Source organism: Saccopteryx leptura, chromosome 6, assembly GCF_036850995.1.
Source record: "Saccopteryx leptura isolate mSacLep1 chromosome 6, mSacLep1_pri_phased_curated, whole genome shotgun sequence".
NCBI lineage: Eukaryota > Metazoa > Chordata > Mammalia > Chiroptera > Emballonuridae > Saccopteryx > Saccopteryx leptura.
Window position 1 is genome coordinate 24,285,703 of NC_089508.1, and position 15,438 is coordinate 24,301,140.

At 44.1% G+C, this 15,438-nt stretch overlaps 1 protein-coding gene across 1 annotated transcript in view; it reads left to right on the plus strand.

Annotated features, from left to right (window-relative positions):
- Positions 1-327: 327 nt before the first annotated feature.
- Positions 328-15,438, plus strand: part of VIPAS39 (VPS33B interacting protein, apical-basolateral polarity regulator, spe-39 homolog) — a 33,569-nt gene continuing 18,458 nt past the window's right edge. Inside the window, exons 1-7 of the mRNA XM_066341631.1 lie at positions 328-445; positions 4,300-4,392; positions 5,047-5,149; positions 8,288-8,431; positions 9,541-9,579; positions 9,913-9,977; positions 10,688-10,744. Coding sequence (XP_066197728.1) covers positions 4,300-4,392; positions 5,047-5,149; positions 8,288-8,431; positions 9,541-9,579; positions 9,913-9,977; positions 10,688-10,744 — 501 coding nt within the window. The 5' untranslated portion in view covers positions 328-445. The remainder of the gene's footprint in view (positions 446-4,299; positions 4,393-5,046; positions 5,150-8,287; positions 8,432-9,540; positions 9,580-9,912; positions 9,978-10,687; positions 10,745-15,438) is intronic.

Sequence of the window (15,438 nt, forward strand, 5' to 3'; positions counted from 1 at the left end):
AAGGGCCCTGAAATGCAGCCCTTCATTCGACCATTCCTATTCCGTAGAGACACAAAGAACAGATCTCATTGTTTCCTCGGCCCGAGTGGGCCCTGCTGAGCCCCCTGGGAGTTGTAGTCTTGTTGTGTGACCGGCTGGATAACTACGGAAGGTCGCGCTAAAAGTGAAGGAAACGACTTTAGACGCCTTGCAGTAGAGATTCTGGGAGTTGTAGTTAATAAGCCCCGGGCCCCTCCGGACACCTCCTGATGCCAGCGAGGGAAGGAACTACAAGTTCCAGCATGCCCTGCGGCGCCTGCCTTGCCACAAGGTTCCCTTTTGTCGCTACTCCTGGCGACTATCCTCTTCCGCCCCTATTCGGGACCGCAGAGCCAGTCTAGAAAGGCTTGTGTAGCGGCGGAAGAGTCTGGCGCTGTCCTGATTGGGAGGGCTCGGTGTGGAAGAGGTGAGGGTGTCCCAAACCCCTTGGACTAGTCCAGCCTCTTCGCACCCTGATCCTTTCTCCCTATTGTCCGAGGCGTCCGGAGAGCCACCCTCCCCCACCCAGGGCTGACTCTTTTTCGGTCCGAGCGACCCGGGCCGGGAGACCGAAGTACGCTCGGGGTTGGAGCTGCGACCGAGCCCCGACGTTTGTTTTTAAACGAGTATTTAGTCTCTCGAGGATCCGCCGGGCTCTGGCAACTGCGGTAGATCCGTGACTTCCTGGACGTTGCCCCGTAGTTTTGACTCACGTTCCCTGGTCTCAGTTCATAGCCTCGTCCATGTAGGCCTGGCTTGGAAGAGGACTGCTGAACCCGAATCTTAACTTCTCAGTAGCTGGTTTCTGGGAAGCGTGTTGGTTGTGGTGTTTTTATTTTTTCTTTTCTCTTTATTTTTGTGTGTGTGTTTTTTTTTCTTCGTCATGTTCCTTTTCTCCCATTGTGGGCTCTTACTAAACAGGTGACGATAAGGACAAGACTGAAGTATTTTAAGTCATGTTGAAACACCTTTCTCAGTCACTCTTAACATTATACCTGGTTGCTTTATAACTTCTAGAGCCTTTAAATCTTTACCTCTTTCCTTGCCAAGTAAATCTAGGTTCTGATTTGGCAATAGGCAAGTCAAATATCCATCCAAGCTTCTTGGTTAAAGATTCCAGAAATCCTCTGGCGTCATATTAGGTTAGACATAGTCTCTGCCTGTCTGTAGATGTGTACAGACATTTGTCTACTGTGGTGAAGCACGACCTGCCCTAGTTTTTCCTAGAGTGAAAAATAGAAGGACCATGCAAGTCAGAGTGGAAATGATCGAGGAGGCAGCAAACCAGGATCATAGGAGCACTTAGCAAGGTGGCTTTGATGTTTAACCCTTCTGTATCTCATTTTCCTCATCAGTGAAATGGAAATGCAATTTGCCGGGCAGGGCTATTTTACAGGGTTGTTCTGAGGATGACAAATTGGGTGCTCTATAAGGCACCTGTGTCAAACATTTACCCTTTATGCTCTATGCACACCTTCAGTGTTTGTGATGGTCACTCCAGAATTTTTGTATCAAATTAATTCTTTTAATCTTTAGGATTGCTTAGAGATATTTTCTTTCTAGCTTATTGCAAGGTACCACAATGATTTGCTAATAATAAAAGTTAAAACTGAGCATTAATTTTGTGTCAGGCATGTATTAACTGGTTTAAGCCTCACAACAATCTTACAAGGTAGGTTTCTTTTCTTCTTTTTCCACGTGAAAGGAGTGGAGATAGAAAGACTCCTGCGTGCGCCTGGACCAGGATCCACCCAGCAACCCCCTTGTGGGGCTGATGCTCTGCCAATCTGGGGCCATGGTCACAACGAGCTATTTTTAGGGACTGAGGTAGAGGCTCCGTGGAGCCATCCTTAACACCTGGGCTGATGTACTTGAACCAGTCAAGCCATGGCTGTGGGAGGGGGAGGGATGGAGAAGCAGATGGTCGCTTCTCCTGTGTGCCTTGACTGGGAGTCAAACCTGGGACATCTACACACCAGGCCAATGTTCTACCACTAAGCCAACTGGCCAGGGCCAAAGGTTTCTATTATTAACGCCCATTTTCCAGATGAGGAAACAGGAAAATCTCTGTAAGAGATCCTGTACTAAAAGGAACTGTTTCCTGGCCAGGTAGCTCAGTTGGTTAGAGCGTCATCCCTATATGCCAAGCTTGTGGGTTCAGTCGCAGTTCAGGGCACATATAAGAATCAATCAATAAATGTGAATAAGTGGAATAAATTGATCTTTCTCTCTCTCTTCCTTTCTTCCTCTCTCCCGCTCTTCCTCTCTCTTTCTCCCTTTCCCTCTCTCTCTCTCTCAAAACAGTAACTTAAAAAAAATAAAAGGAAAGAAACTAATGTTTAGTATTTACTTCCTGCTTGGCACTTTATTAGGTATTTCCTGAGTCCTGTTTATTCTTCACTGCTGTCCTGGGTAGGTAGGTTATCATTTTCCGCAAGGCTTAGAAGTAAAATTGCTTACCCAGTTTATTTAGAATTGAAAAAACCAAGATTTCAACTCAGGGCTACCTGTCTCCAAAGCCTATGTTTGTACCACTACACGAGATGATTTATTTCATTGTCTGCCAGCTTCTTTATTTGGTTTTGACTTCCTTGAATTAAGCATACAAAGGAATTTTTAATACAGCTGGGTTCGATAGAATGGGAAGGGATCAGGTAGTAGAAAATTCTCAGTCATACCTCTTTACCATCCGTATATCCCCTGAAATGCAGAAGGGGAAAGTAGAGTATGTTAAGGGCCATCAGAAGCCTCAACAGGACTGACAAGATGAGCATTTCTCAAGCTTGTATTGAGAAAGGTGCTAATTGAAATGAAAAGCAATGTGTATTGATCCTTGAGAATTTGATGCTATGGAGCCTTTGGAGTTATTTTTGATGCTGTGGACATTTTGGACCTAATTTTTTTGATTAAGTCAGTTTTCTAATTCAGTTGGCATTGATAACTTAGTTTGTAATTCTTGGGCACATTATTTTTCAGACTAAAATCTAATTTTAGAGTAGTTATGAGAGGGATTTGTGATTGTTTGACTGATGCTGTTTATGTTTTGTTTTTTGGCCGTGCTCTCATTTCCCAAGTTTGAGCAGATACTTATTAATAAATGAATGAAGATTTGAAGATGCAGGCAGGGTAATTCTGCGGGAGAGAGGAAGAAAGGAAGAGAGAGAGAAAGATCAATTTGTTATTCCACTTATTCACATTTATTGATTGATTCTTATATGTGCCCTGAACTGAGACTGAACCCACAAGCTTGGCATATAGGGATGACGCTCTAACCAACTGAGCTACCTGGCCAGGAAACAGTTCCTTTCAGTACAGAATCTCTTACAGACGTTCTTCGTTTTTAAATTCTGTTTCTTTTGCTTTTATTCTTTCAGACATTTAACAAGCATACATGAAAGCTAGATATTTGTCAGTTTTATTCGCTGTGGTATTCTCAGAGCCTAGAAGAGTGTTTCAGATTAGACAGATGTATGTTGGCATTCGATAGATGTATGTTGGACCCATGAATGTAGTTATGATCTTTTATGCTTTGATTTTGTGTATTCAGCAAAGTTGGCAATGCATTTTTTTGATGCAGTCTTTTTTTTTAATACATTCTTAAAACAGTTGTCTGCCCTGTACTGATACCACTCTACATACCTGTGTTGAACACTCCAGTTCTGTTACAGGGTCCTTCAGAGAGGAGCTGTGTCTTGTACTGTTTAAATATCCCTTATAACACCCGAGAGAATGCCTTGACCAAAATAGGTATTCTAGGTATGAATGATTACTTGTGGGTAATTAGAGGATCAGTTGGTTTTACATGACAGGTTAAGTATGATATTTGCTATACCAGATTCTTTTACTACTTATTTATTTACTTTTTTTAGCGAGAGACATAGGAAGGGAGAGAGGTGAGAAGCATCAACTGTTAGTTGCAACACTTTAGTTGTTCATTGATTGCTTCTCATACATACCTTGACCAGGGGGCTCCAGCTGAGCCAGTGACCCCTTGCTCGAGCCAGCAACATTTGGGCTCAAGCTAGTGACCTGGGCTTCAAACCAGTGGCCATGTAGTCATGTCTATGATCCCAAGCTCAAACCAGCAACCCCATGTTCAAGCCACTGACCTCGTGGTTTTGAACCTGGGTCCTCAGCATTCCAGGTTGAAGCTCTATCCACTGCGCCACTGCCCGGTCAAGCTTTACCAGATTCTTATACTTCCCTGGTTACTGCGGAGAGTTTGTGGTTTTGGGGTGGGAATCTAAAAAGGAACATTTATCGGTCTTCCTCTCACTCCAGATGAATCGGACAAAGGGCGATGAGGAGGAATATTGGAACAGCTCCAAATTCAAAGCTTTCACCTTTGATGATGAAGATGATGAGCTCTCACAGGTAGGTTCCCATGAAGCTGGTGAAGGTTACACCCTTCTCTCCGGTACCTCTGAAATTCCTTACCCTTGGCATACCTGGTAACCTGGTTTTGACCAGGTCTCCGTTAGGCTCAGAAATGTTTTAGGTCAGATCTTCAGAAAAATGTTCAAAGAGAAAAGCCCTCAAAAAAGAACCAGAAGGATTATAAAAACCAACTCTCTGCCCTTCTTACTTTATATTCATAAGTTGATTCATTTCTTTGAAGTATTAATTTTTTTCAAAGAACTCCCAAGTCTTTTATCATGTGACATAATTTATTCTATTTGACAGATGTACTGAATTGGAACTTCTGTGTTTACTGTGTCTGTTTTACAAATGGGGGACATTCATTCTTGGAGAGGTGGATAAACTCCCGCAGGTCCACACAGCAAGGCCTTGCTGGGAATACGGTTAGAACTCAGAAGTGGCCCTGATTCCTCCCAGCGCCGTTGCCCCTGGACTGCAGTGTCGGCTACAGCAGTTTGTTTTCTTGGCGAATATCGAGCAGGCTAGGCTTTCTATAGCAGAGGTGAAAGTGTTGGTCTTCAAGTTCCAGCTCCTCAGCCTTCTTGGTTTTCAAAGAGAAGGGCGGGAACTGCTGATTGCCTGAGTGGCCTCCCTCGTGTCCCTCTCCAGCTAAAGGAATCCAAGCGGGCAGTGAACAGCCTTCGGGACTTCGTGGATGACGATGACGACGACGACCTGGAGAGAGTCAGCTGGACTGGGGAGCCTGTGGGGAGTAAGTAGGAAAGGCCCGACAAGAGGATGCTGTTCAGGGTTCTTCTCATTGACGAAGGCTGCACTTGTTTGTCTCCTCAGTGCTTCAGGAAAGAGGATGAGGTGGGACTATTTTCAGATGGGTACGTCTGGAAATTTAAGCCCCAGAAAAGATCCTTGGGGAAATATACCGTATGGCTGGGTCTGCAGTCCTAGAGCTGACACTTGGCTGGCTATTTTAGACTCGTTTGGGGGCTTGTTAAAATTAGCCTCCTAGGCTTCACTCCAGAGACTGTGATTCAGTAGGTGACGGGGTAGGGTGGAGGGGATATCACTGCATAAAGAGCACTGCAGATACTCTAATATGCAGTCATGTTTGAGAACTACTGGCTCCAGTGCTCTAACTGGTGGGCAGCACTGACTTCCTCGGCCACCGAATCTGGCTCCCTAGCAGTTAGGTAATACCACTTAATACCTCTGCCGAGTCTACCTGATTTTTAAGAATATTTTAAAAGTTTTTTTAAGTAGGGAATACAGTCTCATGATTTAAAAATAAAGTATTTAAGGCATATAATCAAAGGTTTCCCTCCCACACTGTCAGGTAGCTACTCATTGGAAGTCCCTGCCCTTCCAAAAAATAACTGCTATTGTTTGCTTCCTGTGTATTCTTCAAAAGATTCTTTTCACATATATTCTTACCCCTTGTTTATATAGGTGATAGCATACTTTATACCCTGTTCTTTTCACCTAGTGATACAGCTTGGAGATCTTTTCATTTCAGTACATAAAGAGCATTCTCATTCTCTCTTTTCTTAAATAGCAGTATGGTATCATTCTATCTGGATTTACTGTAATTTATTTAATCAGTTCACTACTGATGAAATTTATATTGTTTCAAATCTTTTATTTATTTATTTATTTTAAATTTTTTTTACAGAGACAGAGAGTCAGAGAGAGAGGGATAGATAGGGACAGACAGACAGGAACGGAGAGATGAGAAGCATCAATCATTAGTTTTTCGTTGCACGTTGCAACACCTTAGTTCAGGGGTCCCCAAACTTTTTACATAGGGGGCCAGTTCTCTGTCCCTCAGACCATTGGAGGGCCGGAGTATAAAAAAAACTATGAACAAATCCCTATGCACACTGCACATATCTTATTTTTAAGTCAAAAAACAAAACGGGAACAAATACAATATTTAAAATAAAGAACAAGTAAATTTAAATCAACAAACTGACCAGTATTTCAATGGGAACTATGCTCCTCTCACTGACCACCAAGGAAACAGGTGCCCCTTCCAGAAGTGCGGTGGGGGCCGGATAAATGGCCTCAGGGGGCTCAAGCCAGCGACCTTGGGTCCAAGCTGGTGAGCTTTGCTCAAACCAGATGAGCCTGTGCTCAGCTGGTGACCTCGGGGTCTCGAACCTGGGTCCTCTGCATCCCAGTCCAACACTCTATCCACTGCACCACCACCTGGTCAGGCCTTTTTTTTTTTTTTTTTTTTTTATACAGAGACAGAGAGAGTCAGAGAGAGGGATAGATAGGGACAGACAGACAGGAACGGAGAGAGATGAGAAGCATCAATCATTAGTTTTTCGTTGTGACACCTTAGTTGTTCATTGATTGCTTTCTCATATGTGCCTTGACTGCGGGCCTTCAGCAGACTGAGTAACCCCTTGCTCGAGCCAGCGACCTTGGGTCCAAGCTGGTAAGCTTTGCTTAAACCAGATGAGCCCGCACTCAAGCTGGCGACCTTGGGGTCTCGAACCTGGGTCCTCCGCTTCCCAGTTCGACGCTCTATCCACTGAGCCTAGTCTGTTTCCAATCTTTCTAAAAGAGTTTTGAATTTATTGGGGTGACCTTGGTTAAAAACATTATACAGGTTTCAGGTGCACAGTTCTGTAACACATCCTCTGTGTATCGCATTGTGTGTTATCCACCCCCGGTCAAGTCTCCTTCCGTCACCATTTCCCCCCCTCTACCTGCCGTCCCTTCCCCCCACTACATTTTCCTCCTGCAACCCCCACACTGTTGTCTATGTCTATAGTATTTTTTCTTTGCTTAATCCCTCACCTTTCCACCCAGCCCTCCAACCCCCATCCCCTCTGACAGCTGTCAGTCTTGTGTTGTTATTTTGCTGTCAATAACCTTGTACTCTGCCCTTTATGACTATATGAAAGATCAAGTCCTAGAGTGAAACTATTGGCAGAGGGTTTTGCATCTGTATTGGCTCGATATTGCCAGTTGCCCTCCATGGCGTTGCACCAATTTGTACTCCCAACCAGCAACGTCAGAGGGTTTCTGTTTCCCCACAGCTTTGCCAGCACCAGGTATTATTAAACCTTGGGACCTTGGCCGGTCTTAGAGGGGACTTAGTGTATCTCAGTGTACTTTAAGTTTATGCAGTTACCTTATTAGGATTGAGATTAAGGCCCTGGCTGGTTGGCTCAGTGGTGGAGAGTCAGCCCATTGTGTGGATGTCCGGGGTTTGATTCCTGGCCAGGGCACACAAGAGAAGCACCCATCTGCTTCCCCGCCACTCCCCCTCTTGCTTTTATCCTCTCCCTCTCTCTCTCTCTCTCTCTCTCTCTCTCTCTCTTCCGCAACCCAATCCGACGCTCTATCCACTGTGCCACTGCCTGGTCTCTCTCTCTCTCTTTATCTCTATCTCTCTTTTCTTTCCTCCTGCAGCCATGGCTCGATTGGCCCTGGGCGCTGAGGCTGGCTCCGTGGCCTCCTCCTCAGGAGCTAAGAAATGGCTCTGGTAGCAATGGAGCAAGGGCCCCAGATGGGCAAAGCATTGCTCCCTACTGGCTTTCCAGGTAGATCCGGTGCGGGCGTATGCAGGAATCTGTCTCTGCCTCCCCTCCTCTCACTAAATATTAAAAACAAAGAAAATAAAGTAAGGTTAAGCATCTTTTTATGTGTTTAATTGCTACTTGGATTTCTTTTTCTGTGGTTCATTTATTCCTTTTCTTTGCCCATTTTTGTTGATTAATCTATTTGATTTTATCCTTTCTCCCTGCCCTGATTTTTGACATCCATGTCTACCGAAGAACTAAGGCCTCCGGTAAAAAGCTTTTAGAGTTTGCTGGAATGCTTGTTATCTAAGATTTTTGGGGGGATGAGAATGACTGATTTAGTTCTTAATATCTCACAGGTATCTCCTGGTCTGTCAAAGAGACTGCTGGTAGTAGTGGGTCAAACCAGGAGGGGCGTGAGCAGCTCAAGAGCCGAAACAGCTGCTCCTACACACAGCTACCCAAACCGACTTCCACCTACTCCCTGAGCAACTTCTTTAAAGGTAAAAGGTGATAACTAAAGCCACAGGGAGTTCTCCTTTTCCTTTCTTAAAAAAACAAAACAAACAAACAAAAATACCACTTGGGCTATAATTTTATTTACTCTGGAAGATTATTAAAGGAAAAAGAATTATCTTTGGAGTGGGCAGTTGGGGATCAGCTGTGGGAGAAATGAGTGAAATGCAGAAGGGTTGCTCTGGGTTTCTAGAACATGAACAAAGTTGGCATTATGCCTATGACAGGTATTGAAGAAATGTGCCTAGATCCAGATTCCTCCCCTGTGCATTGCTGTCGAGAGCCCTTGTGCCCTGCTGGTGGGAGTGAACAATGGTATAACCCCTGTGGGAGACAGTGTGGAAGTTCCCCCCAATTAAACTCTTAAACATAATAACCAAATGATCCTGCAGTCCACTTCTAGGTGTACCAAAAAGAAGTGAAAGTAGAGACTTGGACAGATATTTATATACCAACATTCATAGCATTATTCAGAATAGCCAAAGGTAGAAATAACCCAAATGTTCATTGACTAATGAATGGATAAGCAAAATATACATTCAGTGGAATAGTATTCAGCCAAAAAGGAATGAAATTCTGATACATACTGCAACATGGATGAACCTTGAAGACTATGCTAAGTGAAGTAAGCCAGACACAAAAAGATAAGCAGTGTATGATTCCACTTATATGTGGTATCTAGAAAGGTCAGAGCCATAGAAACAGTAGAGTAGTGGTTACCAGGGGCTGGGGATGAGGAAGGTGGGGAGTTATTGTTTAATGGGCACATAGTCTCAGTTTGGGAAGATGAGAACGTTCTGGCGACGGACAGTGGTGGTGGTTGTACATGTGAGTGTTTTCACTGAACTATGTAGACTTAAAGATGGTTAAAATGGTAAGTGTAATGTTATGTATATTTTACCACAATTAAAACATTTTCTTCCATGCTTTTTTTTTTTTCATGGCATCTCAAATTTCTGAAATTGAATAAAAGCTTTTTAAAGCCTAAGTTCCTATATTACATAGTAAATCTTCATACAGGCTGCATCTTTAACCAAATCTGAATGGGTCTGACTTGAACTGTTCACCTCTTCCCTCATGTGTTCTTTATCCTTAGGGAGAACTAGACTTGGAAGTTTCCAGTCCCTTTCTGATGGTAGGCACGGATCCTCTCTTTTTCATTACTTTGGGAGGTGTTACTGATCTGGGGACAGTATGGGGAGTCATGGAGGAAAGTGGTATTTAGACCATTTGATAAAATTGCTTCTGAATCTATCACCAGTGTTAGAGAACTTTTCTGATACTGAGTAAGGAGGCATAGTCTGGTTACGGGGGAAGGGATGACTTCTGGGATACTGGCTTTGGGGAGGAACTGAGATCTGCTTTGGGCCCTAAAAAATACCTTGGGAGCCTGTAAGTCAAGAAGGAAGCGTCGGGGAGAGGAATGACAAGAAGATGGTGTCCTGAACAGCTGCCTGTTCTCTCTCAGCCCTTTCGGACACACCTGCCAAGAGCTATGCTCCGGAGCTGGGGAGACCCAAGGGAGAGTACAGGGTGAGTGATGTCTTACTTGGGTTTGACACGTTACAGTTTCAAGTGCTTTCACATACATTATCTTGATTTTCGCGATTTTTTGAGCACCTGTGATTGTAAACCTCTTTTATAGATAAGAAAACTGGATTTCTAGACATTAAGGCTTACCTGTGGTCTCAGTAGATGGTGGAACTTGGACTCAGAAGTATCTGTTTTCTGATTCAGTCCTAGCACACTTTCCTTCCCCCTTATGCTGCCTTTTGAGGCTGTACTTTGAAACTTCTGATCATCAGTGTGGTCTGGAAATATGGAGTTCATATTCCCATGAAGCACATGAAAAAGCAGATTCATAAGGAAGAAACTATATCATAAAGTCCGGAAAGGAACGTCTCCTTCTTTCCTTATGCTGGCATAGCCATTAATGAGTCTCAAAAACGGGATTGATTGCATCTGGGGGTTGAAATCCTGAACCAGTAGGCGTAGGGTTACTGATGTTGTCAGTTGGTTCATTCCCTCTTTGAATCATCTCTTCCTCCTTGTATTGCCCCTGTTCTAGTTTATTCAGAAACTCAGAACAAGACTTATCCCAGTTCAATTTTTTCATTCATTCCCTCCCATACAATATTTCCCCTTTAGGGACTAAGACAGTGAGTTTGAGGTGAGGAGCTGGTACACTGGTAATTCTGATCTCTTAACTTCTCGGGATTCACGAGTTGTTGCTAATATTCCAGGACTACAGCAATGACTGGAGCCCCAGTGACACGGTGCGACGCCTTCGGAAGGGCAAGGTGAGGTCTTCTCTAAGGGAGAAGTCTTCGAGTTTTTGGGAAGCTGGCCAGCTTGATCCTATAAGGAGGATTTCTTTTTTTTTTTTTAATTATTGATAAGAGAGTGAGAGAAAGAGGAAGAGAAAGACAGAGGAACGGAGAGAGAGAGGCATCAACTCGTTCCACTTAGTTGTTCCATTTTTAGTTGTACACTGATTGATTGCTTCTCGTATGTGCCCTGACCAGGGATTGGATCAGTGACCTCGGTTCACAGGGACGACACTTTATCCATGGAGCCACCAGCCAAGGCCTAGGGAGGATATCTTGACCTTTCTCTTCAGTTCTATATGTTAAATGAAGTGGTTTTCAGGAGGAAAATAAATACACTGAGATGGAAAGTCAGCTGCAAAATTTGAGATTCTCCAGAGTTTAGTGTTACTTTAGTAGGCTAATGGGGAAAGAAGGATGGATGACAGGGGAAAATACTTTTTTTCTTTTTCTTAAGTGAGAAGCAGGGAGGCAGAGTGACAGACTCCCACAGGTGCCCCATCTGGTATCTACCCAGCAAACCCCCTATGGGGTGATGCTGTGGCCATCAGGGGCTGCTCTGTTGCTCAGCAACTGAGCTATTTGAGCACCTGAGGCTAGGCCATGGAGCCATCCTCAGTGCCTGGGGCCAACTTGCTGCAACCGCACAATGGCTGCTGGAGGCGAAGAGAGAGAGAGAGGAGAGGGGGAGGGGTAGAGAAGCAGATGGCCACTTCTTGTGTGCCCTGACTGGGAATTGAGCCTGGGACTTCCACATACTGGGCTGACGCTCAACCACTGAACCAACTAGCCAGGGCCCTTTTAAGAATGAAGAACAGTCTTAGATGTTTAGGTCTGTGATCCATTATGAGTTAATTTTTATACAGGGTGAGGCAAAATTGGGTTTGCAGTTTTTCATATGGAAAGTAATTATAATAATACAAGAATAAACTCTATGGTTCACATGCTCACAACTGTAAACCTACTTTTGCCCCACCGTGTATATGGATTGGGGTTCATTTTTTTCTCATGTAGTTCTCCATTTCTTCCAGCTTTATTTTTCAAGAAGACTGTCCTTTCTCCTTTGAGTGACCTTGCTGCCTTTGTCTAAAATCAATTGACCATATGTATGTAGGTCTATTTCTGGACTCTTGTTTTTGCTTCATTGATTTATTTGTCTGGCCCTATCCTATCACCACAGTCTTGATTATTGTAACTTTGTAGTAAATCTTGAAATCAGGTAAAATAAGTCCTTCAACTTTGTATTTCTCTTTTAAAATTGTTTTGGCTATTGTAGAACCTTCCTTTTTTTTTTAATTTATTTTTTAAATATATATTTTTTTTTTTTTCATTTTTTTTTTTTTTTTTTTTCATTTTTCTGAAGCTGGAAACAGGGAGAGACAGTCAGACAGACTCCCGCATGCGCCCGACCGGGATCCACCCGGCACGCCCACCATGGGGCGACGCTCTGCCCACCAGGGGGCGATGCTCTGCCCCTCCGGGGCGTCGCCATGTTGCGACCAGAGCCACTCTAGCGCCTGAGGCAGAGGCCACAGAGCCATCCCCAGCGCCCGGGCCATCTTTGCTCCAATGGAGCCTTAGCTGCGGGAGGGGAAGAGAGAGACAGAGAGGAAAGCGCGGCGGAGGGGTGGAGAAGCAAATGGGCGCTTCTCCTGTGTGCCCTGGCCGGGAATCGAACCCGGGTCCTCCGCACGCTAGGCTGACGCTCTACCGCTGAGCCAACCGGCCAGGGCTTTTTAAATATATATTTTTAAGATTTTTATTTATTGATTTGATAGAGAAAGGAGAGTGAGGTGGGGAGGAATGAGAAGTATCAACTCATAGTTGCTTCCCTTTAGTTGTTCATTAATAGCTTGTCATATGTGCCTTGACCAGCTAAGCCCAGGGTTTTGAACCAGTGACCTCAGTGTTCCAGGTCGATGTTCTATCCACTACACCACCACAGGCCAGGCTAGAAACTTTTTATTTTCATATAGATTTTAGTATCTGCTTGTCAGTGTCTACAAAGGAGGTTCTGGGATTTTGATTGAGATTACATTGAATTTATAGATCAATTTTGGGAAAATTGACATCACAATAACTAATGGGTCAAAATGGATCATAGACCTAAAGTTAGTAAATGCTAAAACTATAAAACCACGCCTGACCAGGCAGTGGCGCAGTGGATAGAGCTTCGGACTGGGATGCGGAGGACCCAGGTTCGAGACCCCAAGGTCGCCAGCTTGAGCGTGGACTCATCTGGTTTGAGCAAAGCTCACCAGTTTGGACCCAAGGTTGCTGGCTCGAGCAAGGAGTTACTCGTTCTGCTGAAGGCCTGCAATCAAGGCACATATGAGAAAGCAGTCAATGAACAACTAAGGTGTCTCAACGGCAACGAAAAACTAATGATTGATGCTTCTCATCTCTTCATTCCTGTCTGTCCCTATCTATCCCTCTCTCTGTCCCTGTAAAAAAATAAATAAAATAAAATTATAAAACTTCTAGAAGGAAATGTAGGTGAAAATCTTTGTTATCTTGGGTTAGGCAAAGATTTATTACTAGGACACACACACAAAAAGAAAAATAAAGTGGTTAAATTGACTTCATCAAAATTAATAATTTTTGTTCTTTGAATGCACTGTTAAAAACATGAAAAGAGAGAGAAAATATTTGCAATATATATATATATTATGGAGGGTTTCATCCAGAATATATAAAGAACAATGAATTATTTTTAGTTTAATAAGAAAATAAACAACCTAATAAAGAATTGGCACAAGATTTGACCAGTTATATCATAAAAAAGTACATGAATGCCCAATAAGCACTTGAAATGATGCTCAACATTATTTAGTTATCAAGAAAACTGTAAGGAGGCCCTGGCCAGTTGGCTCAATGGTAGAGCGTCGGCTGAGTGTGTGGAAGTCCCGGCATCAATTCCTGGCCAGGGCACACAGGAAAAGTGCCCACTTGCTTCTCCAGCCTTCCCCCTCTTCTTCCTCTCTGTCTCTGTCTTCCCCTCCCGCAGCCAAATATCCATTGGAGCAAAGTTGGCCCAGGCACTAGAATGGCTCAGGCTGTAGCAGAGCAATGCCCCAGAGGGGCAGAGCATCGCCCCTGGTGGGCTTGCCGAGTGGATCCCGGTTGCGCGCATGCGGGAGTCTGTCTCTCTGCCTCCCCACTTCTCACTTCAGAAAAAAAAAAAAGGAAAACTGTAAGGTACAACTATCCAGCCACTAGAATGGCTCAACTTAAATTTTTTTTTCTTTTTTGTGAGAGAGACAGAGAGGGACAGACATACTGGAAGGGAGAAATGAGAAGCATCAATTCTTCGTTGCGGCTCCTTAGTTGTTCATTGATTGCCTTCTCATATGTGCCTTGACTGGGGGGCTACAGCAAAGCGAGTGACCCCTTGCTCAAGCCAGCGACCAGGGGGTCATGTCTATGATCCCACACTCAGGTTGGATGAGCCCACACTTAAGCTGGTGACCTCAGGGTTTCAAACCTGGGTCCTCTGCTTCCCAGTCCGACACTCTGTCCCAGGGGTCGGGAACTTTTTTGGCTAAGAGAGCCATGAACGCCACATATTTTAAAATGTAATTCCATGAGAGCCATACAATATGTTTAACACTAAATACAAGTAAATGTGTGCATTTTATGTAAGACCAACACTTAAAGTACAGTAAGTCTCTGAATTCTTTTTAATAACGTTGTTATGCTGTTGCTAACCAATGATGAATAAAGCACTTATTACCATTAATGCGACTTCTGGTGCTGCATGGTTTTGCTGATGGCTTTGTAGTCTGGTTGACATGTGTTGAGGTTAAGCTTCATGCAGGCGTTGAGACTTGCATCCGTTAAACATGATCGTAGGTTTGTCATACGTTCTTTAGATGTGAGAAAGACTGCTCACATGCATACGTAGAGCCAAACTTGTCAGTACAGCAATACTCACATGCTGCAGTGTGTGGTATGTGACGGGAAGCGCGTTCCAAGTTTTGACAATCAGCTGGTCTGCGGGTTGAAGTTTTTTCATTTCTCCCCACTTGTGTTTGCTCGCCAACTCTGCTTGCTGTCATACACGTCTTTCTAAATCTTCAATCAGTGACTTGAACTTATTCACCCACATGTCTGAGGCCTTCAGGTCAGCAGCTTGTAGCTCAAAATCTCTGACGGAGACACCGGGGATGTAACTCAGGTCGGCGCTGTCCACTGCACACTCGTGTGGATGGGTGATGAATTAAAAAGACGAGTGTGCTCACAAAATTCTCCAAAGCGCGCTTTGAATGACTGCATGAGATTAGATGTGAAGCCCGCTAGCTGCTGGAGATCAAGATGTTGAGCAGGGTCACTTGCTGTGTGTGCATCTTTAAACTCTCCCAGTTTTTCAAAGTATAGTAAACGACCCGTTTCAATGTCGGCGATGAAGAGTTCCAGCTTGTTTTCAAATGCAAACACTGCTTATTGAAGGGATAAGACTGTATTTCCAACGCCTTGCATTTTCACATTGAGCTGGTTCAGATGTTCAGTCATGTCCACGAGATAGTAGAACTTCAGGAGCCACTCAGTGTTAGCTAACTCAGGATGCTCGACGTTTTTCATTTCAAGAAAAGTTCGGGCCCTGGCCGGTTGGCTCAGCGGTAGAGCGTCGGCCTGGCGTGCAGAGGACCCGGGTTCGATTCCTGGCC